Source organism: Microcebus murinus, chromosome 29, assembly GCF_040939455.1.
Source record: "Microcebus murinus isolate Inina chromosome 29, M.murinus_Inina_mat1.0, whole genome shotgun sequence".
Lineage (NCBI taxonomy): Eukaryota > Metazoa > Chordata > Mammalia > Primates > Cheirogaleidae > Microcebus > Microcebus murinus.
This window is the reverse complement of record NC_134132.1, coordinates 6228468-6246217: the sequence shown is the minus strand read 5'-3', so window position 1 is coordinate 6246217 and position 17750 is coordinate 6228468. Positions and strand designations below refer to the sequence as shown.

At 40.5% G+C, this 17750-nt stretch overlaps 1 protein-coding gene across 3 annotated transcripts in view; it reads left to right on the top strand.

Annotated features, from left to right (window-relative positions):
* Nucleotides 1-17750, top strand: part of BMPR1B (bone morphogenetic protein receptor type 1B) — a 353247-nt gene that overhangs the window by 322477 nt on the left and 13020 nt on the right. For all 3 annotated transcript variants that reach the window (XM_075998762.1, XM_075998763.1, XM_075998761.1), the window contains 2 exons: nucleotides 5275-5467; nucleotides 6229-6526. In XM_075998762.1, coding sequence (XP_075854877.1) covers nucleotides 5275-5467; nucleotides 6229-6526 — 491 coding nt within the window. The remainder of the gene's footprint in view (nucleotides 1-5274; nucleotides 5468-6228; nucleotides 6527-17750) is intronic.

Sequence of the window (17750 nt, the reverse complement as noted above, 5' to 3'; positions counted from 1 at the left end):
ACATACCCAATGGCCATTTGTATGTCTTCTTTTGAGAAATGTCTGTTCAGATACTTTGCCCATGTTTTAATCGGATCATTTGACTTTTCCCAGTGGTCCTCCCTTACATATTCTAGTTATTAATTCCTCTTCATATGGGTAGGTTGCAAGTATTTTTCTCCCATTCTGTGGGTTGTCTCTTCACTTTGTTGATTGTTTCTTTTGCTGTGCAGAAGCTTTTTAGCTTGATGTGATCCCATTTGTCCAATTTTGCTTTGGTTGCCTGGGCCTTGGGTATATTTACTCAAGAAGTCCTTGCCCAGGCCAATGTCCTGAAACATTTCCCCAATGTTTTCTTTTAGTAATTTCAGGGTCTCACTCACTCTGTTACCTGGACTAGAGTGCAGTGGTGTCATTATATAGCTCACTGCGTCCTCAAACTCTTGGGCTAAAGCGATTTCCTGCCTTAGCCTCAGAGTAGCTGGGACTATGGGTGTGTGCCACTAGACCTGGCTGATTTTTCTATTCTTTTTTCAGAGATGGGTCTTGCTCTTGCTCAGATTGGTCTTGAACTCCTCCTAGCCTCAAGCAATCCTCTTGCTTCGGCCTCCCACAGTGCTAGGATTACAGGCATGAGCCACTGTGCCTGGCCTCTCCTTCCAGTTTGAAGGATATTTTTGCAGGATACAATATTCTAGGGTTAAGGTTTTTCTCCTTCAGCTCTTTGAATGTACCATGCCACTCTCTCCTGGCATGTAAGGTTTCCACTAAGAATAGTGCTGCCAGATCTATTGGAGCTCCTTTATATCTTATTTTTTTCTTTTCCCTTGCTTCCTTTAGGACCTTTTCTTTATCTGTGACCTTTGGAGCTTGATTATTAAATGCCTTGAGGTGGTCTTGTTGGGTTAAATCTACTTGGTGTTGTATGACCTTCTTATACCTGAATATTGACATCTTTCTCTGGGTTTGGAAAGTTCTCTGTTAATTATTTTCTTTGAATAAACTTTCTACCCCAGTCTCTCTCTACCTCCTCTTTAAGGCCAATAACTCTTAGATTTGCCCTTTTGAGGCTATTTTCTAGTTATCCTTTTTTATCTTGTGACTATGAATTTTCAAATAGTCTGTCTTCAAGGTCACTAATTCTTTCTTTTGCTTGGTCAATTCTGTCATTAAGAGACTCTAATGCATTTTTCAGTTTGTCAGTAAAATTCTTCAGTTCCAGAATTTCTGCTTCATTTAAAAAAAAAATTTTTTTTTTTGTTGTTGTTGTTAAATATCTCTGATAGGCCTCTGAATTCCCTCTCTGTGTTGTTTTCAAGTTCATTGAGCTTGTTCAGGGCAGCTATTAATATTTGGAATTCTTTGTCTGAAAGGTCACATAACTCCATCACTCCACAATCAGTCACTAGTACCTTATTCAGTTTGTTTGGTGAGGTCATATATTCCTGTATGTTTTTGATGCTTGTGGATGTTCATTGCTGTCTAGGAATGGAAGAGTTAGGTATTATTTTTGATCTTTGAAGTCTGAACTTGTTTGATCCCATCCTTCTTGAGAAGGCTTTCCAGATATTCAAAGGAAATTGAGTGTAGTGATCTAAGTCTTTGGTCACTGCTGCCATATTAGCACTGAGGATGCCCCAGGCCTAGCAATGCTGTGACTCTTCAAGATTCCTGGTGGTAGCACCTTGATGGACTTGGGTAAGATACAAGAGAATTCCTTGGGTTACTAGGCAGAGTTTCTCACTTTGTGCTGGGCTGGTAGAGTTGGGAGAGGAGTGGTGTGGGCACTCCTTCGTGGCCACCAGCATCAGGTCACACCTGAAACCAGCCCAGTATCACCCAAAGCCTGTGTTGACTGCTGCCTGGCTACTTCTGATGTTTATCCAAAGCCCAAAGTGCTCTTCAGTCAGCAGGTGGTAGATCCTGCCAGGGCTGGGTCCTTCCCTTCAGGGCAGCATGTTTCTTTCTGGCCCAGGGTGGGTCCAGAAATGCCTTCCATGAGCAAAGGCCTGGACTCAGGCCTTCAGGGGTCTGCTTGATACTTTATTTTACTGTGGCTGAGATGCTGCTCAAGTTGCAAAACAAAGTCCTTTGGATTTTTCACTTTCCTTTCCCCAAGTGGAAGAAGACCCTCCCTGAGCTGGACTTTCTGAAGTTGGGGACACAGGCATTGACTTGGCCACCACCACTGGCCTGCACAGCCACAGGAATTGCCCAAGGACTGTAGCCTTTTTTGCCTGACTGCCTCCCAAATTTAGTCCAGGTCCCAGCCTACATTTTTTTAGCTGGTGGGGTTAGGCGGGACACAATTTGGGGTGAGGACTTCCCCCTGGCAGAGCTGGTCTAAATACCACCCCCAGGCACTGGAAGAGTTCTGCCCCGTGCCGTGTCCCCCTCCATGTCAGGGTGGCCCTGGGTTCTAATGCAAAGTCTCACGATCACTTCACTCTTTTCCTACACACAGATTCTCTTTCCACTTGGCCCCCTGTCCAGGCACTGCGGGTGGTGGTGGGGCTTTGGGGAGGGTGCTGCCATAGGCCATGCAAGACTCTCTTCCTCCCTCCTCAGTGCCTCTTTCTTTGATATATTGTTAACACCAGGTAGTAGGATCACTCACCTGATTTTTGGTTCTTCTGAAGGTGCTTGTTTGCGTGGATAGTTGTTGACATTGGTGTTCGTGTGGAGGGACGATCGCTGGAAGTTTCTATTCTGCCATCTCACTCCCTAGTAACTCTTTTTATCTTTGTGATAAATTGTTCTTATTCTATCGATCCTTGCCAATTCTGTCAGTCCTTTTATTGAATTATGAGATATGTTATCATTAGTAAAGAAGCAGATGCAAAACTGTTTCTATTAGGAAATATTCAAAGACTTAACATGAACAATGCTTTGTAATATCTATAAAGAAAGTGTAATATTTCTTTAATAAATTAGGGCAGTTTCTTCTCCACGACTTGTGTATTTGGCTCCCAGCTGCTTGGGACTCTTGATGCTTCTGTTTCCTCGTTTGGGAATAAAAGTACAGTGCGCTGAATGATTCCTCACCCAGCACGCCCGACTCCCAAAGGAAGGGGTGGACTTGCTTATTTTCATCGGGCTTCCCTGGCTTCCTGGCATAGCAGCAATTCTTTTACTCTTTCATCCTCTTAGGAAAAAAAAAAATGCCTGTCTTTTTCCCAAAAGCTTTCGATCTGACATTAGTGCCTGTAACGATCTTGGCACTGGCTAGCATTGCCTGTTTAATTGACAAAGTCATCCATTGTGAAAAATTGAACCCATCCTAGTTTACAGACAGCTGTGATAGGCAGAAAAGTGCCCCCTGGAAATGTCTATATCATGATCACACGGGTCTGTTAGGTTACCTGGCAAAGGAGAATTAAGGTTGCTGATCAGTTGACTGAGAGATTAGGAGATCATTCTGGATTATCTGGATTGGCCCAGGGTCATTGGAGGGGCCTTACGAGTACAAAAAGAAACAGTTTTAACCCTTTGCACTAGCTTGCTTTTTTTCTCGATTCCTTTATTCTTCTCAGGATTTAATTTTTTAAATACCCCAGATTTTACAAAGCGCGGCAGTAGAATAAAAAACTGGAGTTTCTTTTCATACTAACTTATTCGTTTTGATTTTTTTATATTTCAAATTATTGATACATTCAAAGAGTAATTTTAATCTCTATAAATTTTGCTAACCATGCTGAGTCACACTCGACATCCGAGTGCAAAGGGTTACGTTTTTATTTGATGTAAAGTACTTTCCAGTTTTCTGATCAGATCTTATGAAAGTTCTCTGCTAGAATCTTTATGTATGTGTTCGAAATGATCTAAATTCTAATAGATACTTAGCCCTTTCTGCCTTACGACGATTGCTATCAGAATTCAACGGTTATGTTAAAATATTAAGAATCTTTTAAGTGCAGGTGGGATGAAGATTGTGGATAAGGAGACATTTAACTTCAATGCCACGTAACTCACATTTTCTTCCTCTTTGTCTCTACCACACTCTGTGACTTCAGAACTCTTTTATAGCTTGGTCAAAAACTTCCTCTCTCATTTGCTACTTTCTCTGGTTAACTCATTAATTTTTCTCTCTCGTCTACTGTTTTGCCTTTCCATTTTGCATTTTTGCTTGTAACAATGAACTGTTCCACTCAAAAGTGTAATTTTTAATGATCTTTTCTTGCTGATTTTCCATTCCACCTTTCTATTTCTTTACACATTTTCTGTGTAGTTACTTGATAGTCTATATCTGAAATTCCAATATGTAATCTGAAGTGGGTAAGTCTATTTGGGTTGTTTCCGTTGCCTCTCATTTATATTGGCTGTTTCTTTTTGTTTTAAGGAATTTATTCTGTACGATCTTCTCTCACTTTTCCCCTTTTCTTCCTCCATTTTCTTTGTTCCTTTTTCTCCCATCCCCCACCCCCACCTCTTAGAGATTTTCTTTATTTTTTTGTGAAGTCAACAGTGCATTACCAGTTATTTCTTATATTATGTATTTTATCCACGATCAAGTCATATGGTAGCAAAAGTTCCTTCAAAGTGCTGTTAGCCCACCATAGTCACAGAATGAAAGGCATTCTGCAAATCATTTCCTCAAGAGAGGGGTTATATTTGAGAGCCAACGTGTGCTACCAACCTAGTGCATATTTAGTACCATTTGGTGGTCTCAGCTGAATGCTGAAGCCATGGGTTCAATTCTTCTAATTTTAAAGGGATCGAAGACTCTGGATCCCAATGTTGGTATTTTTCTTAGACAGCAACCTGGCTTTTTGTAGATGCTTAATACTTATTGTTCTTTGCTTTGATCTCAACTCCTTTCTTCCTTTTCTTCCTCCCTCCTTCCCTGTTTGGAGATTTTCTTTATTTCCTCATGTGCCAAACAGTGCATTTCAGTTTTGTTTTGTTGCATTTTATACATGATTAGGTTTATGGTGGCAAAAGTCCCCTCCGAGCATCTAGTATCTCATTATAGTGGTGACAGTGACAGCATTCTGCCAATTCCTGCGAACCCATTCAGGTTGTTTTCCTCTGTGAAAATTATAATTGGTAGAGTGAAATATCGAGTCATTTGGAAGCAATATTTTGAACATTGAGCATCCGCCATCGATCTTAAATATGTTAAAAAGAGCACAGCACAAATTAATAAATAAATACAAATAACTCGTCTCTATAAAGAAAAATACAGGCTAAATATATTCTCCATGCAGTGATTGTTTCTTCTCTGTAGGAAAAAAAAAATTTAAATAAATCTATAGTGCTGTGAATACACTAAGGGTGTGTTTTGGGACTTCACAGGTCCAAAGGACTATAGCTAAGCAGATTCAGATGGTGAAACAGATTGGAAAAGGTCGCTACGGGGAAGTTTGGATGGGAAGGTGGCGTGGCGAGAAGGTAGCTGTGAAAGTGTTCTTTACCACCGAGGAGGCCAGCTGGTTCAGAGAGACAGAAATATATCAGACGGTGTTGATGAGGCACGAAAACATTCTGGGTGAGTCCACATCTGCATTGCAACGTTCAGGGTTTTCGAGCTTCCTGTTCACATCTGCATGTTAAATCATCTGTCTAGACCCCTTATGAAATGGATCGGAGTTTTCTTCCTGGCCTGGGCCCAAGAATGTCATAAGCTTCTAACAGGGGGGACCTCACAGGAGCAATGACTAAGGCACTTCTGCGAATTAATGGTGGGCTGGAAATGGAATACTCTCTTAAGAAACAGGAAATGCAAATGTAATAGTGGAATTTCTTAGGGTCTCTCGGGGATTTTGAAGGAGTGTATTTTCGTTTCAATGTCGTGCATGGTTATGGGAATTTCAGCTGCACGATTTATTTCTATCAAGAGTTTATGTTGACAGTTGGTTTGCTTTTTATTTTCTCAATTTAGAAACGGTCTGTTTCAATCATTCAAGTAGAAAGAGAGTAAGAATGCAAGGTGTTATTACGCCTTAAGGAACCTGTTTTGGAAACAGTGTCTTATATGTAGCTATAATACCATAAAATAATTTAGACATCCCCTGCTGATCAGAGAGGGGGCATGTTTTCAGGTACACGTTCTTAATCTCTCTCTACCCCTACAATTTTGATTGCCTCTGATTGGCATCTAATATGATCAGAGGCATAATCAGAAAAATTGAATTGGATAAAATGCTAAACAAAAGATACCTATGAGAAAAATTGATTTTTAAGAGTATGAATTGTTCCTGGTAGTCTTCAGAAAACACCAGCAAACCTTTCTGTCTTGTTTCCTTTTAGGCTTCATTGCTGCAGATATCAAAGGGACAGGGTCTTGGACCCAACTGTACCTAATCACAGACTACCACGAAAACGGGTCCCTTTATGACTATCTGAAGTCTACCACGCTGGACAGTAAATCCATGCTGAAGCTGGCCTATTCTTCCGTCAGTGGCTTGTGTCACCTGCACACCGAAATCTTTAGCACCCAAGGCAAGCCGGCCATTGCCCACCGAGACCTGAAAAGTAAGAACATCCTGGTGAAGAAGAATGGAACTTGCTGCATAGCAGACCTGGGCCTGGCTGTCAAATTTATTAGGTTAGTAGTAAAGAGAACGAGTCTGCTTTTTATGACTCCTTTTATCACTTTTTATAGATTATGCATTTTGTAGCTCAGTGCTTCTAGGAAATGTAGCAGAAGAGGAATTTCATTAATTTGGACTTTTCTTTGGAGAGGGGAAAAAATGAGACCACATGTTTTATTGGCAATGCAGCACGTTTGGGTCAGTCCTGTTGCTTCTTTGCTCGTGAGTGACCCCTGGCGTAGAAACGGTGCATGGTATGTTTGCAGTTGTCACGAATGGAGGAGGGAGGTAGCTGGCGCTGGGAATGTGTGATCAGAGTTTTGCATCCCATTTGTAAAGTAGGAAAATGATTCAGGAACAATCTACAGATCATGTAGTGGTCAAGGCAATGCTTTTTATATGGCATAGGAAAGATAACTTGCATAAGTGTTTTATGAGAAATGTTAGAAACTAATAAACAAAACACAGCTGTTACTCAGCACTGAGATCCTGTAGCTTAAACAGTGATTCTAACACCTAGACAGACACCAAAGCATGTTGTAAAACAGTGGCTCCCAGACCCCTGGGGTTCTTGGGGTGACATCAGTAGCTCAGCACAGTGGGGAGGGGACATGTCCCATAATTGGGACTCTATTTCGCTCACCCTCACTTTAATCAGAATAGGTTTATTTATTTATTTATTTTTTATCTCAAAGATGATTTAATTATAAGAAATGGTTCCTCTGTTTTGAAAACAAAACAAAATGAGTTTGGAAACCACTGCTGTAGAGGAATCATCATATAACTGCCCTTTGTTAGGAACTCAATTTAGGCACAGCCTTTATTAAATTATTAGACCCTCTTGTGAAGTTTTTTCAAAGAAGACTCTGTAGAATGCAGAGACGGGCACAGAGGAAAAGCCATGGAGATGATTAAAAGTTTGGAAAGTTTAAACTCACAAGAAAGTACTAATGGATCGGTGTTTTCAGCCAGAAATAAAGGCCGAGGTGTGATTGAATAATGGACCCCAAATACATGGAGTTCCTCACCATTTAGAGGATGGCGAATTGAAGCTCTTGATCTTCAAAAACAAAGCAAGAAGGAAATTATCTGGGCTATAGATTAAAGTTAGAAATATGAACTTCCTGCCAGGAAAGGTTGTTGAATCCTCTTTCTTGTTAATTCTTTTTTCTGGCCTACAACCCATTTCAAGTGTCTGCTACCAAAAAAATTCACGATGCTTCTCAAATTATCTTTTCCCACCACAGTTAAATTTCTCCAGAGAGTTCCAAAGGGCGCTCGGCTTTCACAACCCAGTGATTAGTAGTTTTCTTGTAGTTTGGCTTCTGCTCAATCCTCTCCTGACATTGCTTTATGGACAGCCATCTTTTGCCGTGGTCACCAGAGGCCACCTTGTATTGCCTTCACACTCTCCACAGCACCCAAACCTTCCACCCCCTGTTGGCTTGATGAACCTTTAGATGGCAGGTCCCCTTCTCTCTCTCCACTGGCTCCTCTCTCCTTTTACCTCTTAGGTATTTTTCCACCGCTAGATTTCCTGCTGTATCTATTTGAAAACATGACATTATCTAGCATCTTCCTTTGATCTCTAATTCTTGGTTTGCTCAACCAGATGAATTCCATCTCCTGAAATTCTCACTTGTACTGGGCCAGCTTGAACCCTCTACTTTTCTAGATTCTGGGGAAAAGTATTTTGCAGTGACTTTTTTCTGTACTCTTCCCATTTTTTCCTATACGTTGCCACCAGGTTTATTTTCACAAAGCACAATTTTTTTTTTTTTTTTTTTTTTTTTTTTTTTTTATCATTTAGTTCTAGTTTAAGAGTGAGTACATGTGGTGTTTGTTTTTCCATTGTTGTGATACTTCACTTAGGATCATGGTCTCCAGTTCTATCCAGGTTGTTACAAAAGGTACCAGTTCACCACTGTTTTTTTGTGGCTGAGTAAGAACTCCATGGTATACATACACCACATTTTATTAATCCACTCATGGATTGTTGGGCACTTTCCACATCTTTGCAGTTGTGAATTGAGCTTCTGTAAACATTAGAATACAAGTGCCTTTTTTATGCATCATAATAATTTCACAGTTTTCCTGTGGTTTGAGTTAAAACGTAGTTGGAGTTCTTGGTGCCGTGGACCCTGTGTTTTCTGGCCCTGGGGCTGTCCTTTAGCCCTATTCCCTCCATGCTCCTAGTCTTTCGCTAGATTTATTCTGAATACTTTGTACTTCTTACACTGGCAAGTGTCTTTAACACGCTTTTGTCATGACCTGGATACCCATATACCCTTCTCTATCTAGATAACTACTACCGGTCTTCACAGTTTCTTCCTTTGAGAAATCTTCTGTTGTTATTCCCTATTCTTGTATCCTCCAATGTGACTATGTACACATTACCGTGACATTTCTCACACTGTGGACTGTCATCATTAGCTACTTACCTGTCACTCCAGCAGAGAGTAAGACCCTTGGAAGTAGATCACACGTGGTGTTCAAGTTTGCAGCTCTAGTGCCCATTACTTAGGAGCTGCTTAAAATTTATGTATAAGGGATAAATGATTCTATATGGACTATAGGATGGAATGCAGCACCTCTTTCCTAGCTCCTGAAATCCTGAACATTCTGGACTAAGTCTGCCTTTCAAGTTTTATAATCTACAAACTCTCCAATTTGTATGCTTCCTTTCGTAAAACTGAACTGCTTACATTTTCTCCTGCTTGCTATTGCCTTGCTTTTAATTACACAGTCCCTAGCATGGAATGTCCTTGTTTCTCCATATATCTTAATTCCATTTCAGAGTTGCCTGTAAGTCACTTGATTCTTCCCCCAGCTGAGAATGATGCCACTATCTTCTGTAGTCCTGTTGTAATTTCCTGGCCCTTGTCTGCCCGATTTGGTAATTATTTTGGTACCTGCCTTATCTTTCCTACTAGTCATCGGGTATCTTATGAACAGGATCCATGCCCAATTAATTAATTTATTTCTCATTTCCCATGACATAGTGAGTTACCCATCATAGGTACTCTAACATTGTTTGGAATCAATAAATGTGGGCAATAGCAAAGTAACTGAGACCTGATCTTCTTTTTAGGTCTCAAAAAAGGAAAGTGAGTCTCTATTATATCAATGAAACTTGGTTCTGTTTTAATGTAAGGGGAATGAACTGAATGACCCCCTCAAATTTCATGCACACCCTGATTCTAGAAAGCAGAGGGCGATACCTTAAGGGCTAATTCTGAGATTTATATGGCGTATATTGACAAGTTCACCAGGAGTGGAAGAGATAAAGCCGCTGGCCCAGATGTGGGCTGTGCAGACCCATGTGGCTGAGGCCCACCCATGGGGGACATTTATCCTCCTGGGTCACAGTGCCCTCTTCCATTCATTGGAGGTTGCTTTTGATAATTTCAGAAGTCTTTTTTTGTGTTTTTATTTCCTGTGTTTCAAAGTTTGCTCTTCTGAGTGTTTGAGATAAACTTTTCGACCCTGCTTTATATGTTTCTTTGGTTTTTGCTCTTTTCCTTACTGTTTTATATTTTGTGCGTGTGTGTGTGTGTGTATGTGTGTGTGCGCACGTGTACACACAGTGTTTTATTACAAGTGGAGTCACAGCTAACCCAGTGCCGAATTCTCAGACTTGATATGTGAACTTCCTATGAGAACTTAATCTTTGTCCTGGTCTCCGTGCAGCGCTAAGTGGTCTCTGAGGCATTCAAGTCACTTCTGGGAGGCTCCCAGGGAAGCTGAGAGCCACAGAGAGGGACAGGTTGTGCCTTAGAGATTTCCTGCTCATAGATTTTTTTTTTTTTTGGTCCTGTATTGGTTTTTTCGTGCACTCTCTGGAAAATGACGTAAGTGCTGGTGCATTTCCTGCTCAGCAGAGATGGAACCCAGGTGACGTGCGGGCCCACTTCACCGCCACCCGACGTCTCTCCCCGGAGGAGAAAACCATGACTCTGGAAGGGACTTAGAAAGCTTGTCACTTTCCACCCTGGAGAGTCACGTGGCCCCTCTGACGCTTCAGCGTCAGAATAAAATATTTTCTTATGGGGAAAATCAATCCTGGCTTAGGGATCTCAGGAATTAAATTTTAAACCTACAATGAAGACGAGGCTGTCGTATTCATCTTGCAGTTGATGACTGTTAAATTGTCCAAGTGCAGAAGAGACGGGGTGGCCTAGCCCAGAGGGTGCTGCATGTCCTGAGTCTTTCTGATGTCATTATTTATTTTATTTTTAATTTTTTAATTTTTAAAATTTTTTATTTTTTTATTTTATTTTATTTCTTATTTTTTATTTTATTTATTTTATTTTTTGTTTGTTATTTTATTTATTTTATTTTTATTTATTTATTTATTTTTAATTTTTTTTAATTTTTAATTTTTTTATTTAATTTTATTTTTTTACTTTTTAAAAAAATTTTATTTCTATTTTTTGAGACAGAGTCTTACTTTATTGCCTAGGCTAGAGTGCTGTGGCGTCAGCCTCGCTCACAGCAACCTCAAACTCCTGAGCTCAAGTGATTCTCTTGCCTTAGCCTCCCAAGTAGTTGGAACTACAGGCATGTGCCACCATGCCCGGCTAATTTTTTCCATATATTTTTAGTTGTCCAGCTAATTTTTTTCTATTTTTAGTAGAGGACGCGGTCTCACTTTTGCTCAGGCTGGTTTCGAACTCCTGACCTTGAGCGATCCTCCCGCCTCGGCTTCCCAGAGTGCCAGGATTACAGGCGTGAGCCACCGCGCCCGGCCTTGATGTCATTATGCTTAGCCCTGCTTTTGGTCCATACACTCACTGGTTTGTTTCAAAGCGATGTGGCTAAATGACTTCTAGAAATCACAGAACTAAGCTCATGAGTGGCGGAGTCCACTCTTGCAGGCAGGGGTTTCTGCAGCCCCGTCTACCTTCTATTAAAGAGTTTTTAGTCCCAGAGTTCTGTTTTAGAAGAATCTCTGAGATTTCTCAGGATTTGATCATTGCAATGTGGAATCCTGATGAAAATTGTTGCAAAAAACCCTCCTCATTGGTGACCACCTGCCAGGTCTGCAAATCAGTTGCGCAGCTGCCTGCAGGATGCGGCACCGAACACAACAAGATGCACGGGGCTCCTCCTTCTGTAGACTTTCCAGAATCTTCCATGCTTTGGGGGGTAAAAGAGTCTTTCTAGGAGGTAGATTGAACACTCTGCAGTGGAGGTAGCATGCGGCTGATTTCAGACATCACTTGCAAGCCCCAAGCAAACCAACGGCCTCGAATGTCTTCCTGCCACCCTTCCTCCTGTCACGCATTCTTTAGAGGACAGCCCTTGTTTTTTAAAGAGCTTTTCAGATTATTAAAGACGTCCAATGTTTGCTTCTCCCGTTGCTTTTTTACCTCCCTCCTCCCTCTCTGCCCCTGTCCCTTCTGTGTTTTAGGCCTCAGCCCTGCCCAGCCTGAGGACCACCCACGTGTCACAGGCTCTGCCAGTTGGGGCCACCTTGCTGGAGCTGCCAGCCCCAGGCCTGGGCCCCTCCTAGCCACGTGGGCTCTGCTAGTGACTTTCATGCAACTCTTACTCCAGTTTATGGTACAGTGGGGACTATGCACTTGGCTAAATCAAACAGTGGGGCTTCTTTTCTTTTTCTTTTTCTTTCTTTTTTTTTTTTAATGTAACACTCTTTGCCAAATTTCCCGGTATGGATTTATAATTAGGAAGTTTAATAAATATGAAAAACACTTAATATAATATGAGGCCAATAGAGATACTATATTTTTAACCCTTTGCACTCGCTTGCTTTTTTCTCAATTCCTTTATTCTACTCGGGATTTAATTTTTTAAATACCCCAGATTTTACAAAGCAGGGCAGTAAAATAAAAAACTGGAGTTTCTTTTTATACACACTTATTTATTTGGATTTTTTAATATTTCGAATTATTGATGCATTCAAAGAGTAATTTGTAATCTCTCTAATTTTTCACGGTGTGATGTTTTTGGAAGCGTTCACCCACGTGAAGACCTGGTTTACATTCACATGTTTTGCAAATATAAATCGTCTCTCTTCTTCCTCCTTGGATTTTGCTGTTAGAACAAACAACACAATCTTTGTGTTTTTTGTTAGGGTGAGGTGTGATTGCATGGAGCTTTCCATCTAAACGTTGCTCTAAGTTAGTGGAGAATAATCTACCCCTGGAAGTTAGTGTACCATCTCTGCATTGACATTTTACTTTTCCTTTCATGCCAATGAAAACAAGAGAAGATACTGGAAAAATGGACAAAAATCCCCCTTCCCCCCACGGTGAAACTACGTGTAGCTTAACATAGGAGCTGCTACCGATGCTCACTGTGTTGAGTCACACTCGACATCCGAGTGCATCTTAGTTTTGTATCTTGTCATTCTCTTCTCTCTTTCCCTATCAAAGTCTTCTCCTTTGCGTTCCAGCCCCAAAGCAGTAGGCTTGAGGACTCTCACTTGCTTTGTGTCCTCTCTGGGTTAGAAGAGCCACTCGGAGTGTCCACACACTTAGGAAGCCCTTTGATCACCAGTGTAGACCTCCTCTTAACCATCACCCGAGGGATTTGGGGGCAGGAACATGAACTTGGTTTTCATGCCTCTTTCTGTACGGGCAGTGTTAGATTTTAGCACGCCCGTTCCTACCTGGTCCAGTGGGACCTCAGTGTCGTTCACAGCGTTCACCTGGGAATGGTAAGGGACTTCTTTTCCTCTTTGGTGTATCATCCTTACCCTCCCACGTGCTTGTTCCTTTTTCACATGTTGTCACTCCCAGTTCTTCTGTTCCCCAAATGCCACCAGCTCAAGGAAGACTTCTTTACTGCAGAAGGAAGAGCCTTACCATTGGAAGTTATTGCATAAAATTTAGTCCTAAAATTCATGCCACCAGGACACTTTTCCTTTTTTTTTTTTTTTTCTACAGGGCCTAACATCTTATCATGACTCTAGCCCAAAACAAGAGAACCCCTTTCTCCCTACCTGGTTTCCCCACTTTCTCCCTGCCTGTCAAGTTTCTGTTCCTTTCTTATTCAGAAAATTGTAGATATTTTAACTTTATCCTATTCCAGCCCCACCGTCCCTAATGTTTGTAGAGGAAAAATACCCATTAAAGTATGATTCGAAAACAAAGAGAGATATTTTTCCTAGAGAGGAATGTACCTGATATCCCTTAATTTATTTTATTGTCTTCAAATTTTAATTATTGTTTTTTTCTGGTTCTACGTAGATCTGTATCTCATTGGCACTCACAGTAACAGGGACAAAAGGCATGTTAGATTTAGTGGGAATGTTAACTGTAAAAGTATAAATGGTTAAAATTATTTGCCCCTGGAAGTTTCTAGACCATCTTTTCAGGCTCGACCCCTTTGTGCAAATATTTCCAGCCCTTCTCCGTGGGAAGAAAGAAAAGCAATTACGTTTCTCGTATGGTGACTGTAGCACCCACATTTTTGAGGAAACGTTTTCAGTTCTCCTTGGTAGAAACTCACGTTTTCTGTTGCTTTGTCCAGTTTATTTAGATCATTTGGGGTCTTCTGCTCTTCATGCCTGTAACCTACCCCTTAATCATTAAAGTTTACATTTTCCTAGTTCCTGAACCTCCTACGTTCTTTCTACTTACATTTAATAAGGTATATGTAATAATATATATGTCTATTTATAATATATTATAAACATACAGAAAAGTATAATAAGAGAGATACCCATGCAATAATTTAATATTAACAACTGTTAAATAGGCACCTTATTTTTCTCTGGTCTTTCTTTTGGAAAAGAAATAAAATGTTGAAGATATAGCCCTGTTGTACACCCTTTCCTGTCCCTCCCAGAAGTAACCAGCATTCTGTCTTTATTTTCTGTATATGATTTTATAAGCTGACTACATATGTAGGTTGCTACTACACCACACAGGACTGTGGGTTTAGAGTTATTTTATCCGACTCTCCACCCCTTGCTCCATGTGTCTTTTCTTGCTGACCTTGTTTCTCACACTCCCCCCTTCTACATCCTCCCCCCACAATGGACCAGAAGAGGAGCAAACAGAATGTCCTTCCCCCCTTTCTACTTCCTCCTCCCTCCCCGCTCCTCCCTCCTTGGCCGTCTACTTCCTGCTCTCCTTTTCTTCCTGTATTCTTGGTGCCCTAGTTGTAAATCACTTTAATTTCTATTTTTGGCCTTGAAGACTAATACAAGGTCAGTTTTCCTCTGCCATTATTCGGGAACCAGGTAAGATGATGTTACTGAGAATCTAAGAAGGAAATGTAGTTGAATTATTTTCAAGTGTAGACACATGGCTTAGGGAAGAAGGGGCAGAGCTGTATGTTTTGGAGTACCTGACACTTTGTAGTATCAGATATGAATGACCTATCATTGGCATGTTTGTTGTTTAAATGTAGTGCTAAAGGCCTTTTCCATTAGGTTCAGAGTGCTAATTAATTTACAAAATTAATTTGCTTAACAAAATTGTATGTATCCTCCCAGATATTGGTAAACTCTCATTTTATGGCCTGTCTATAACAGAGATTTTTAAATTTCTGTTTAAATTATCCATAAGAGAGTTCAATGTAGACTGGCCTTTTCTTTCTTTCGTTGAAAGAGTATTCTTTGCCTGCCATGGGCAAGATACACTCTGAGTGTAGCCAGGCTGGGGCTCTACTCTTTAGGGACATGCCAAATGACTATGACAAATATTTGGAGCTTAAAGGATATAATCTTAAATTGGAAGACAGATATTTATTCAGATACTACCAAGAAAAACAACCTAGGGTGGGAGAGGAAGGGGAGGAGAGGTGGTAGGGCTTGAGTGTGTTTGACCTCTATAAGGAACTGGTTTTTTGGCATTTGATGGACATTCAAAACCCTTCCTTGTGTGTATCTGAGATGTTGGGGACAAAGAGAGTTGAGTCCAGACATTGCAAATCTCAGTTCTATCATTAGATGACAATGACCTTTCGGTTATCTGATAGATGTCTCCATATCACACATTCCAATATCCCTTCCTCACCTCCTAAATCCCAATAAAGGAGTTAAGAGTAAGGATGGAATTGAATTGTCTGATATCTTTATCAACTGAAGCCAAGTATAGTTTTGGCCTTTCTGAATGCACTCCAGTGGGGCCTGTCCACCACCATTGCTGGTTTCCTTTCCTAATGCATATTTTGGAATATAGTATAGGCCCGTAGGCTTCTTCCACAACCCCCCATGCCTGTCTTCTCTGCACAGAACCCAGGATTCCTTGCCTGAGGCAACCACTGTCTTCCTCTAACGATTAAAGATTATAAATTAGGCAACACATTAATGGCACGCCTACTGCATGCTCAGATGGAAGCTGTCGGCAGGTAGAGTAGCAGGAGAGAGGTGACCACATAGCTAGAGCGGAGATTTTGCAGCATGTTTTAAATCTGATATTTGGGCCGGGCACAGAGGCTCACACCTGTAATCCTAGCACTCTGGGAGGCCGAGGCGGGAGGATCACTCAAGGTCAGGGGTTCGAAACCAGCCTGAGCAAAAGTGAGACCCCCGTCTCTACTAAAAATAGAAAGAAATTTAATTGGCCAACTAAAAATATATACAAAAACTTAGCTAGTTATGGTGGCGCATGCCTGTAGTCCCAGCTCCTCGGGAGGCTGAGGCAGGAGGATCGCTTGAGCCCAGGAGTTCGAGGTTGCTGTGAGCTAGGCTGACTCCATGGCACTCTAGCCCAGGTGACAGAGTGAGACACTGTCTCAAAAAAAAAAAAAAAATGTCCCTGTTTACCATTAAGCCTCTTCTCAGCATACTTTCCTCCCTTGCCATTCACTGTTTAAAAACACGAACAAAAATGACATTTTTCTGTTACATCATGCTAGCAAATACTGAGAATGAACATTTTAACTCTTTTCCTAGTTTTAGAAGAGATCCCAGAACATTAGGACCTATGCTTGTAGATGGTCAGGTACATCAGCTGTTTAGTTTTTTTTTTTCCATTTCTAAAGAAATTTACACTTTAAGTTTTTTTTTTTTTTTTTTTTTTTTTTAACTCTTCAACTTTTATTTAGGGAAAGAGGCTAGTTGTTGCCCCTAGAGAACCATGAAGAACTTAATGACTACTGATGAAACAGACTAAGGGTTTTAGCTTGAAGTAAATTTTAAAAGGTTCTAAAAAATGAAGCTTTATATTTATGTTTTTAGTAAATAAATACAAATCATTTTGAGATATACAGAGGGATATCTGCCACTCCTGAAATTTTCCCAAATGACACTACATGTTTTATGTTTTCGAAGAGATTGAGACAAAAAAAGATCAAACCCAGAGGCTTTTTTTTTCCTTTCCCAAAACAGGTAGGATTTGGGGACATTTGGCGTTAATTGTCTATGACACAGGGTGATTAATGTGGCATTTGAGATACAAATCTGTCTTCCACACTGAGAAGAAATAACACATACAGATGCTTGAGAGTCAGTGGAGTGTAATAACAAAAAAAACTTATCTTGGGAATCAGGAGATAGGAAGGTTTATCCAAGATTTCCCACAAACTTCGGTTTAATAATGAATTTCTGTAGCTTTTCTGTTTTATAAAGTTTCTTTATCTGTCAAACCTGGGGTTTGCTGCTTTTCTTATTAGTTCTTTTACTTTCTGATGAGATATAGTATATACTCAGTGTCTAACATGTGCCTAGCACTGTGGGGACAGGAATTTTACAAGTTTCATCCCATTTAGTCACCTTATGAGCTCAGATCTCTGCCCCCAGCCCACTGCACTGCTTCTCTTCATCGTTAATTTTCTCCCAGGCTATGGGAAATAATAGCAAGTGGGCCATGTTTGAAATTTTCAAAAAGCTAAAGATATTGTACTCCATTATTCCTTTATTCCTTTTTTCTGGGGAAAAAAAAACAAAAAAAAAACCTAAATGTCATTTTGATCATGCAACAGAAGTGAGAATAGAAAGCTTTTGTCCCTCCCTGTCAAAGAAAAACACTCACCTGTCATTGTTGGTCTCTCCTTGCCCCAACTCCCTTTTTTGCTTGTTTGGAGATCCAAGAGATTCACAATGCCTGGCTTAAAACATGCTGTCTCAGACACACCAAACTGGCATGTGTGCATGCCCATTTTAAGAGCAAAACTATAAAAATATGAAGAGAAGGAAGGTATTTTTTAGCGATTTAATAGATATTTAGCGATTGTTTAGAGTTTAAATTTGACCTAGTACTTATTCAATTTTATATATTGCAGCTTCATTCTGACCAAATCTCATTTTCATTGTTGTTGTTT